This window comes from Nelumbo nucifera, chromosome 4, assembly GCF_055504915.1.
Source record: "Nelumbo nucifera cultivar China Antique chromosome 4, China Antique-T2T, whole genome shotgun sequence".
NCBI classification, from domain to species: Eukaryota; Viridiplantae; Streptophyta; class Magnoliopsida; order Proteales; family Nelumbonaceae; genus Nelumbo; species Nelumbo nucifera.
In genome coordinates, this window is record NC_142652.1 from 76,571,268 (window position 1) to 76,583,408 (window position 12,141).

Sequence of the window (12,141 nt, forward strand, 5' to 3'; positions counted from 1 at the left end):
AATTATCATTTCTTTAAATCGGAGAATGCCATTTCACCAGGAATAGGAATGAAATTTCATTTGGAATTGAATTCCAATTCCAGACCCCTAATTTCATGATCCAAAGGAACCCTAATTTGCTATTTCAACCCATGCAACGCTATTTAATAAATGTTTAAGAAGTTTTCTTCTTTTTCTCTTCTGTAACGCCCCAGTCCCCACCCCTCTCTTTCCCCTTTATACTCCTTTTTTTTATTTATTTTATGGGTTGGTTGATCTATCATCAAACAGTGGAGCGCTGATCTCACCTAATGTTCTTACGATTCAATTGACCGGCATTTGCTCCATGACGTTAAAGTTATAGACAGGCTTCAACAAATATGTATATATATATATATAAAAAAACAAAACAAGGGTTATAGATAGGCCCACCCATAACGAAATAGGCTGAGAACCACACCCACTATTCAAATCGCAGCCCATGAATAATGTAATTTATATAAACAAAGTCAAACCCTCGTCTCCAGACTCCGGTCGGTGGCATCGGCATCCCATTCCTATCCACCATGTAGGTCAAAGAAAGAATTGGCCGATATTCTGGGTTATATTTATATAGAGAATGAGTCAAAGGCGTTTGGCTGACGCCTGCTGTTTCTACTTTCTACTTTATATACTCCCCTCACGGTGCCCTGGTGTAATAAAAAACTTTCTATTTGTTGGTATTATTTATATGGAGTGTTGTTAAACATTGATAATTGATGTAAAACTTTACTTTGGTCGAATTTTATATTGATAAAATTTTGATAAAAACGATGTAAATATTTATATCGATAATCATATTTCCGATTTACAATGGTTCATAGGTGTAATTTTATTTTTATACTGTAATCAAACGCAGTCTAAGGCTTTGCTTGGGAACGATCCAAATAAAGTGTAAATACAAATATGCATAGTACAAATGGGTTCATATAAATGCAAAGATGGATTGATTTTGCATTGACAAACTTACCTTCTTTCCAAACAGACTTATCACACGGCAACTTAGATAACTTCTCTCTCTTTCTCTCTATCTCTTGCCCTAGCTTCTTCCATAGTTCCATCCTCGGATCTGTATCTCGTCACGACGATTAAAAATTTCTAATAAATTATTAATTAACCACCGTTTTCATTTAAATAAAACGAAATTAAAAAGGGGGGAAATACGCTTATAACCTTGTTCCATATACAACACCACACACACAATTGTGAATAGAAAGACAGATTGCACGGTACCCAAGGCTGATGGTGTCGTCAATTGGATTATTTAACCATCTTGTCCTTTTGGGATTTGACCAGCCAAGCCCCCTATTACTTGTACATTATCAAAATAAGTGTTGACTTTGACTTCTCATGTGCCATACCTCCTCCCCTCTCATGGGTTTGCTTTTCTTTTCTTTAAAATATTCAAATATTAAATTCCACCGGATACCCGTTGATTGTTGAAGTTGAAGAGAAGAGAACAACTTTTTTCTTTTTATTTTATTAATAGTTTAGGGTGTGACCGCAATTATCTCTTGCGTTTGATTTCGAGTGTATGTCTTTTCTTTCTAGAAGGCCTGATCTTTTCTTTCTCCCCCAGCAGATTACTTGCCACAAACTTCAATTCAACCCAACCACTCAATTCAAAAGAGTCTAGACACAGTCAGGGGGATAAAGAGGACGTTGAATGCTGAAATCAATAAGTTAGCAACCTTTTAGGTTTGTTAATTTGATTCTAGACATTATTTGTGCCTTAATATCAATTAACAATGTTAAATCAGAGATTCATTATTATTATTATTATTACTATTACTACTACATCATGTCGATGTCGATCAAAAAATGGATGGAATCATAAATCCTGTTAATTAAGTAAAGAATTCATATATAATTTTTCTTTTTCTTTTTTTCTTCTTTCTTTAATGTTTTAGTAAGCTCATTTATTAGGAGCCATGAAAGCGAAATGTGGTCCAATGAATCTTCCCATCTTCATCACCTTTATTTCTTCTTTCTCTTAGATGGATAATTCTGATGTAATTCCATTTTTTGCAATGAAACGATCTTGTGACCTCTGGCCCTCATGATTATGACATATTGTCGACACTTCAACTAAACCCATGTTCAGTGTTGTATGTTAGAAAAGCCTAATTTAACGTCTATTAAAGGGTGATAAAAAACAAGAACAAGAAGAAAATGAGTGAATGGGGGAGGAGATGTAACCCAAGAGGGTATAGTGTTTGTGTGTGTGTGTGAGAGAGAGAGAGAGGTGACTAATTATGAATTAAAAGAATTTGGCTTTTTTACAGTCCACTCCACTTTGAATTTGGAAATTATTTTTCCAAATGTATTCATCCCCAGCTCCTCGCCCAAATTGTACGATCGCATTATGAATTCTGAGGTAGACTGAACTCAAATTACCCTTTAAAATTTTGATATGCTTCTATACATGCATATAATAGATAGAAGAGTCTATTCAAACATGGATTAAGCAAATATAAATGTAGTTATATCCATTCATCGATGCTTTCATAATATAAATATTTCATTGCAGCTACCTAGCTAGTTTAGATGAGGGGCAGTGGTTAACCGTTATTTATATTTAATCAATGTAAATACAATTCATAGATTCATACCTCAGCTGTCTATTTTGTTAATGAATAGACCCGACTACCCTACTACCCTACCCTACCCTACCTTTGACATAATATTATTCCCTGGGGAACACTTGCTAGCTATGGCCACTTCAGCTGTGTTTGGTTGCAGCACATAAAAGGAAGACAAACCACAAAAGAGAATGAATGATTTCTTTGAAAATTGATATTCAATTGGAAAAACAAATCATTTTTCTACAACCCCAATTCACCTTTTAGTAAAAAAAAAAAAAAAAATCATTTATTTTCCATGATCATTTCCTTGCAAAACCAAACAGAACTCTTATATATGTATCTATATAAAATCAGATCATATGCGCCTATGGTTTATCTCCTCGAAATCTCTGCCAACCAAACAATAGAGTCAACGTACGTAACCAAACACATGGTGGGCATTCACGGGGTACAAGTGTCGTGGATCACTCACTCACTCACTCACTCACTCACTCATTCCCATTCATCTTCATATAATCACTTCACAGCAATTAATCTGTAACAGAAGAAACAGAAATAAAAAAGAAAAGAAGATTCTCTGCAATAAACAATTTACAAAAAAAACAAATCAGTGTATCATAGGATGATGAATGATGTTCATTTCATCCCATTACATTATATACTCGTAACTTCCTTGCTTTCCATCACCATAATCTACTTATTATAAACCCTTTAAATGCTGGAGCGCCTGGAGGGGACCATGTCACTATTCACACTTCACACACATACATTCAGCTGTTTCTTTTACAATAAATTAAAAACATCTCCTCATGGATTAGTTAAACGACCGTTTCCCTCTTTCCTTCGTTTTTTTTTCTTCTCCTTCTTCAACCACGTTCACATGAACCAACAAACAAACAGGTGGTGTTCGATTCAGAATTTCGAGAGATTTGACCGGCCGGGGCGGCATGTGTTGTTTGCTCGAGGATCGAGGCATCCATCCATCAGACTCACACAATCCGGCCAAGGAGGAGAAGGTAGGTATCGGCCGATACGTAGCCGTAGCGGAGACTCGTGACCGTAGTCAAACAAAACTAGGGTTTTGGGTCCGAGAAACCAAGCTGAAATAAATAAATAATTTTTTTTTGTTTAATATAAAATTAAAATCAGAAGCAGAACAGAAGAAGTACCAACCCCATTTCCGTTCCGATTTAATAATGTCTCTTTTGTCTCTTTCGAAACCCCCAAACTTGTCCATGAAGCAACATAGTCAACACTTAATTCTAATTTATTTTATTTTATTTTTTTATTTTTAACTTGATTTCTTTTTTTTTTTTAAAGAAAAAAAAAAGCGCTATTATAAGAGAGGAGCACACTACTACTGCACACAAGATCTCGAGAGCGTGTATTACAAGCAAACGTAGAATATACCGAAACCGCGTTAAAGGGACACGTGCTTTGAAAGCTGGGACAGCTAGCATGGCCGTCCGATCGTACACGTGGAAGGAATGACGCGCTTTGGGGCATTTCGATGTGCGGATTGAGATGATTACACGTGTGCGATTCGGAGGGGCCGATTGGTCGGGCATCGAATTCTGAGACGACGTCGACCCGGGGCCGTGTATGGTGGCGAGTTGGTTTCACGAAAAGGGTTTAAATAATTTGCCCCCTTTTTCTGACAATCCCGCTTTTGTCCCTAACCTTTCATTTCAGTGGGTCGACGAATCAAAACTCAAAGCCAAAAAGGCTCGTTTGTTTTGGTATTGGGCCTACCTATTGATTGGCCCATTTCCACTTTCATTGGGCCTACTATTGATGGCTCATTAGGATTACGTGGATTGGTTGTTTGCCTGTCCGGACTCCAGAGAGAAACGAGAAGCGAGAACCGAGCGAAGCGGAGGGTGGATGACGCGGGAATCGTGTCAGCACACCATCTGCCTGTCAGACGAGGGACCACACGTGTATAAAACCTTTTTCACACGATCTGAGATAACCTGGAACCTGAACCTCCCTTACTACCGATCTCACCGTTTCTGTCTAATTAATTATGTCTCTCTCTTCGAAAATCTTTTTCACCGACTGGGGTACGGGGTATCCAACTATCCATTTCACACGTTTTCCTTCCTTTCCTACCTTATCTTTCCACGGTACCATTACATCATTTAAATTACTTAAATGCCCTCCGCATCACTGAAAATAAATCAGAAGGGTATTTTGCTTTCGGAGAGACAGTGCAATTGGATGATCTCGATCTCGACTCTCGACCAATATTTGTGGTGTGGCCAACTGCCATGCATGTTCCCTGGCCATGGGCCTCCCTACCGTATCCATATCATGCATGAATGGATATGGATATGATGAACCCAGGGAGAGGAATGTACGTCGCGAGCTACTTTAATAAAGTGAAATGTATTTTTTTTTTTTCTTTTTAATTTGGAGATGCAAGTTCCAACAAGGGGAGATAGATCCGACAACGCATAGCCCATGCTGTTGTTGACGTTAGCCGTAGCCGATAAAAAGTGCAGTCGCTTTATGTCACCGAGCACGCTCGGTAACGCAAAAGATTACTCGGAACAGGCAAGGGCATATTTTTATATTGTGTCCCGAAAGTACGTTATCATCACTATCCCATAAATGGATTGGGGACACTTTTGGTCATTCTCTAGTTAAAAAAATAAATAAATGCAGAAAATGAAAAATGAAAATCTTTAATATTAGGGTTGGAATTTAGAGGTATAAATAGGGTCGTGCCTCGCCCAGCACGGTACAATCGCATGGGCTGTGTTGGGTCTAGAGTTTTAGGTTCGTGGGCCAAGCCAGCACAGCACGACCAAGCGAGTCGTTTCTCTCGCAGCCCGTTACAATTGTGTGGGTCATGTTGGGCCTAGAGTTTTAGGTCCATGGGCCGGGTAGGCACAACACGACCGAGCGGGCCGGGCCGCCCGTGGCCCACGTGCCAACATGACCTAGCTTAGCCCATATATATTATTTATATTTTTATATTTTTATATATAATATATAATATGTTATATAAGTTATAATTATATAATAATATAGTATATAATATATTAATAAAATAAATAATTATTTTCAATTTTATTATACTAATTTATTTAATTATTATATATATAAACAATTGTATATATTGAAATTTTAAAGTTTTTTTAATTTTTTAAATAAATAACTTTAACCCGATCCATGGCTTAAGATTTGGCCCACGACATGATAGAAGATACACGGACTTAAACCATCGACCATGCCAAACCAACACCCCAGAAGGGCCGTGCCATGCGTACCGGCCCGACATGACCCGTTTTACACATCAGGAGAATAGAGGAAAGTAAAGGAAATAAGGAATCACATGCACACAGACTCATTTTTCCAGCTTTACACCGTGATCTAACCCACGTATAACCGGAACCAGTTGGGGAGCGTTCATACTTCATACTTCGAACCGATCCGGTTTAGTGGTTAAAAACCGTTCAAACCCCGCGTATGTATGAAAGCGTCGACCGGATTGTCGGAGCGAGTGGACGCCACCTGGCTCCTGCATTCATTACCACCGGCCATTGGATGTTCCGTACGTACTGTTGACCGTTGATCGTCGGTCAATTATTTTTAGAGAACCTAGCCAACCTGTTCTCTTCTCCCTCGAACCTCTCTCTCCATGTTCACACTATAAAATCCAGGCACTCTTGTAGCTCTTTTCTCTCTCTTTTCCTATCTTACTGCGCAAGATAGAGAGCATAGACACAGAGAGGGACAGAGGGGCGAGAGAAATCAATTAACAGCAGAAGGGACAGCAGCAACCAAGCAACCGCAGAAAGAAATGAAAGATCTCTCGTTTTGATCGGTTGATGGAGAAGAAAGAGACAACAATGGAGACAGATAATTCGATCGGAGCTACGACATTTTCCGATCAGATTCCAACCACTTTCTCTTTATCCAGCATCTTTGACATGTCCTGTGAAGGTGAAAAAGGCTCTTTAGGCATCATGGATTTATTGGGCATCCAAGATTTCACTCCTTCTATATTCGATTTGCTACAGCAACCGTCGACGCTACTACCACCATCACCACCACCGCCACTACCACCGACGTCATCACTTCCGGAGTCGTCTGAGGTGTTGAATTTGCCAGCAACACCCAACTCTTCTTCGATTTCATCATCATCGACTGAAGCAGCAAATGATGAACAGACCAAAGCAGTGGAAGAGGAGGAGCAGGAGAAGACTAAGAAGCAGTAAACTTTTTCTTTTCGTCCTTTTTTTTCCTTATATTTTCTGGGACACTGAATTGTAATCTAATTTTGCTTTTCTTTTTCAAGGAAATTGAAAATTACTGGATGTTTGATTTTGTAATCTATTGGATATCTGTTTCAAATATCAAATCTTTTGCATGTGGTTTCAGGCTGAAACCCAAAAAAAAGAACCAGAAACGGCAGAGAGAACCGAGATTTGCTTTCATGACAAAGAGCGAGGTCGATCATCTGGAAGACGGGTACAGATGGAGAAAGTATGGACAAAAAGCTGTGAAAAATAGCCCTTTTCCAAGGTACTAACCTGCCCACCTTGTCCCATCTTTCTCTGGTAGTTCTGCCCATTTGCTTCCAGCCAGAGGAATTAGATCAGTACATGACATAGACGATAACGAATAGTCATTTTCTTAAGTGTTTGTTTATGTTTTTCTGGGTTTTGATCATTTGTCTATTTTCAGGAGCTACTATCGTTGCACCAGTGCCACATGCGGTGTGAAGAAGCGAGTGGAGAGATCATCAGATGATCCTTCCATTGTCGTGACAACGTACGAAGGCCAGCACACACATCCAAGCCCAGTAATGCCTCGTGGAAGCTCCACCGGAATCTCTTCGGATTCCGGCAGCTACGGTGCGGCCTTTGCCATGCCAATGCAATTGACGCAGTCTCACTTCCAACAACAGCAACAACAACAACAACCCCATTTCCACAACTTACCACCTTTGAATTTTAATTCTAATATTTCTTCGTCTCCTACTTTTGTACAAGAGAGACGATTTTGCACTTCAGCAGCTTCCTTCCTTAGAGATCATGGCCTTCTTCAAGATGTCGTTCCTTCGGATATGATGATCAAAAAGGAGTAGAAGAAATCCCCATTACTGGTATGTAGTCATCTTACTGACTTACAGAGATCACCCTCAGAGAAGAACCCACGTCGATCGTCACATATATATACACAGTCCACTTACCGATACCTCTCCTTTTTTTCTGTTCTTGTCTATGTACCATTTTCTCTCTTGTTTTTGCACCATCACTGTGTTCTGATCGGAGTACTAGTTTCCTAATTGGGTTCTTTGTATTATTCTTGTATTTATGTAGAGAGATTATTCATATTTGGAACTCTAGGGTTTTGTGTTCTTCTTTCTTCTTTCCCTTCACTTGTCTCATATATATCTTTGTTGTTTTGGTTGATGGAACGTGCATTAATTTCATTTCCAGTGTTGCAGCGAGGGTTTTAGTGTTTTCATGGGTTAGAGCCTTCTTCTCCATGGAGCAAGTTGGATACAACCTTTTCAGCTTTTTCTTTGAGTGGGAACCCTGATCAGGACCCACTTTTAGGAAAGTGATGAGACATCTACAAAAATGACTTAGAAACTCGATCAGGTTTCTGATTCTAGGTGCCTGAGTTAAAGCCTAAAGATTGGATGGTTATTGTGATTTGTGAAGAACTGGTGATGAGGTATCTAGATATGTATAGGGGGAGTTGCAGAATGGGAGAACAAGAAACTGATACAAACTCACTTTTGATCGTGTTGAATATTTACTTTATGGCTCTGATTTCCTCTTCTGGGATCTCTTAACTACTCAATGGGTTTGGATCCATTGAATGAATAGTTATGAGATCATGGTGGAGGTATGGACTTGTTATTTTGTATTTGATGGAATGGATGGTTTCTGTACCTCTTGGGTTGAAAAAGCTATATTGTCCATGTGACATTGTCTTTGCCAGGAATGTTGGGCTTACTTAAATTAATGCCACGCTGCTCATGACTATACATGACATGTACGTAGCTAGCTAGCACAGATCGATCAATGCAGAGCTCCCATAATACTATTACAGTCTCTCTATCTGATGAATTTAGGGAGATCAAATAATACAAATTAAATATTTTCTTTCTCTTTCTCTTCTCCTGATGCGTTCATATGGTGTTTCTATAAATTAATTAATTAATGATATATCTCTTCTGCATGTATAGATGTGAAAAAGAGAAAACAAAATATATTAGTCTATTAGATTAAAACAAAAAAATGTGTCAACCACAGACAATTTGGACGGATATCCATGTGATGTACTGCTTATGCATCTATGTGTATGTGCATTAATTGTTCACATACATCAGTCATGGGTAACAGCAACGTTAAACCTGTAGAGGGGTCTGACTCTACTATGGAATTTATTCAGATGTTCTGCAACCTGGGCTTCTGCATTTTTTCTGTTTACTACGTAATATGACCACAATCATGTTTTCTATTTACTGTTTGAATTCAGATCACGGAAGCGTGAACCATGGAGTGCATTCAGAACTCAGAAGGAAAGACTTATCGAGTACCACCATGGCTTTACCTTTTGAGTTTTGACCTACTCTGTGCATGGATCATGCAAATATTGAAACCTTGATTTGTGTCAATGTGTTTGCCTTGAAAACCTACGTCTACAATGATCTTCTCTATGTTTAGGTTGTGTCTAGCTACATAGCAGTAGAATTGAATTAATTGGGAGTGCAAATTAGGCTGTCAAATAATCAAATTCCTTTTGTTCTATTATTTGTTTTGTTAAACGAAGGGTGAAAATTAAATGAACCAGAATAGTTCCTCTTAAATTAGTCATCAATCATTGCATCTGAAAGAACCAGGAGTTGTATATTTATGATTTATGAACTTCAAATAACAAATAGGAGATGCATACTTAAAATAGGACTTAACTGGGCTCTATAGTATTTGATCTGGATCCTGAGTTTTATGGTATTTAACTGATAACGTCTGTGCATTCTCACAACAGAAAGTATGAACAAGGTCGTCAGCTAGTACATCTTCTCAATATAGATGAGGAGGGCTTAATTCTCTAGCCTTCTTTTACAAAGGGAGAGATTAAAAAGAAAAGAAAAGAAAAGAAAAAAAAACTCCCCATACTTGTTCCTCTCTTCTTTCTTTCCTTTTTTTTTTTCTAAAGAACAAAAATTCTTTTCTATAGAGGTTGAAAAAAACAGAAGAAAAAGAGAAGAAATTGTTGAACATTAATTTGTAATTTATGAGAGTTAATTATGAATATGGGAATTAAATAAGAAAGTGTGGGAATTGGGGAGTACTCAAAAATTAAGAAATACATAAATGTGACTCTTGGAGTCCTAATGAGAGTTAATATTGGGAATTGATGCTTTGTTTTAGCTATCAAGAAACTATGCCTACAATATAAATAGAGTAATGTCATCCCTTAATTAAATCAAGAGAAGAAAGAGTTCTCTAAAAGATTCAAGTTTTCTCTCCGTATATTTTTGTAGTCTTGTATTTATCTCCGAGTTCAGTCTATTGTGCCTCGGCCCACTTACTTTCGCTGCCCCAACAGAAATAATTTATACAAACCCCCTAATAATGTCAACAAGGATCCAAATTTTGTTCATAATTTGCGTTAGGATGTATACGCTTTAAAAAAAAAAAAAAGAGTTAAAAGTAAATATAATCTCTGGTCAATCTTTCTTGAGTTTGAGTTAAAAGAAAATTTGAGCACTTAGTCGTACATGAACCAATCAAACTATCAAAGAGAAAAAACCTGATAAATTAAAGGGAAGTTTTAATTATTGCATTTTCCCGAAGTCAAAGTCGTAGAGCCCATTTGTTGGAATGCAAAAAATATGTAATTATCTGCGATATCCTGATGATTTTGAGCTTTCGTTCAATCTCTTTCTAAAATTTAAAAAAACACAAACAGTTGTCCCAAGCAATCCCAAATAGCAGTCTTTGTTGGGGTTACAGGAGTCAGGTTGGATGTTGGGAACCTGCGAATGCGATATTATGAATAAAGTAATCGACTAAATGTATGATATGGACCCTCTATATCACAGTTCACAGACAGAGTCGAATACTGCCATGAAACCATGATGATATTCCTACTTCAAATGGTGGCCCATCCTGCCTGGAAATAACACTGTTGAGTGTTCAACAAATCTCTCATGCATATAATCATCCGATCAATGTCTCAGATTTCTGATTGATATATGTATAGTTCAGGCAGTAAAAACAAACTTCTGTCCAAACTCCACACAGAGGACTACTAGCTAGGGGAAACTGGGAAAGCAGTAGTCAGGGTGAGTTCTTGGCTTGACGGACATCCGGCCGGCCGGTCTCAGACTCAGGACAAACACGGTCTATCTGAAACAGACAATCAAAATATGAAAGATTAAAAGAAGTTAAGGAGACTCGGACTCTAGTGGGGAGTTCTTCATATATTGCTTCATCGATCAGGCAAAGGGTCGTCCAGATTCGATCCTTTGCTGAAACGAATACATGTTGTCGCTTTGGTAGGCGGCCTTCTGGTATGGCCATGTCTGAAGAAGCCCAGATATCTCTGAGCTCTAAAGCCTGCCGTACCGTGCACTGGACAGTCTGGACTTGAGCTTAGAGAAATGGTTCTGGTTCTTCAGTCTTGACCATTTCAATGCAGTTTACGGCTTACCCCATGTACCCAAGTTCCAGCCAGTTAATTAGAAACCGGCAAAGCAGAACTGATGCTTTGGAAACTGGAGCCGGCATGACCCAATGTGGTTTGACCGATTCAACTGTCCTATCAGCACAAAAAACAAGCAGCAAACCCTTCATGGTTTAATTTCAACTTTCAACCATGTTTCAGTGGATATTTTTTCTTTTTTAATATTTAGAATCTGGAAGAAGGTTGAACCGGACGGTTGGTCATGTCCTCCGGGCTTCAAAACAATAAGTTGAGCACAACCCAGATGAGAAAAGCATAAAAGTGAGAGGGAGATGAAGGAAGACTGGAAGAGAAATAACATCATCTGGGGGTTTCAAAGAATAGAAATCGTTGAATGTAATATATCTTCACCCAGCTGCAGCAACAAGGATCACTGGGTCGAAATTGGATGCACAACACCTGGAGACCTTTTGTCCACCCACTATGCTCCACTTGTAATATTCCTGGTTTCTCCAGGTCTGATCTGCAGAAGAATTCATGTTGAGATTTCTTTTCTTTTCTTTTCCTACTTTTAGTTGTGCCAATAACAAAATCATTTAGAGCTTTCAACCGTGTGAATGTGATCAAGTTGAGATTAGGTGGTTCAGTGATAAGTGACAACACAGGGTGTAATGGAAAGTTGAAAATAATGTATGGAATTGTTTCAGAGTAAATTATGGGCACTAATTCATTTGATTCTAGACAAGAGTGATACAGTTACATGGATACATTGGATCTCCTTTTCATACGGAATCCATTATAGAAATCTCTTGCTCAAATGACTTTTATCTGTGCATCTTTCTCTTGTCCTCGGGTGACTTCTAATTATTAGAGAAGCATC

The 12,141-nt window shown here is 38.3% G+C and overlaps 1 protein-coding gene across 1 annotated transcript; it reads left to right on the forward strand.

The window, feature by feature from the left end:
- The first annotated feature begins 6,269 nt into the window (after positions 1-6,269).
- Positions 6,270-7,957, forward strand: LOC104605040 (WRKY transcription factor 23-like). The gene is made up of 3 exons (XM_010269637.3): positions 6,270-6,825; positions 6,993-7,136; positions 7,299-7,957. The coding sequence occupies exons 1-3, from the start codon at positions 6,440-6,442 to the stop codon at positions 7,699-7,701; spliced, it is 933 nt and encodes a 310-aa protein (XP_010267939.1). The 5' UTR covers positions 6,270-6,439; the 3' UTR covers positions 7,702-7,957.
- The last annotated feature ends 4,184 nt before the right edge of the window (positions 7,958-12,141 follow it).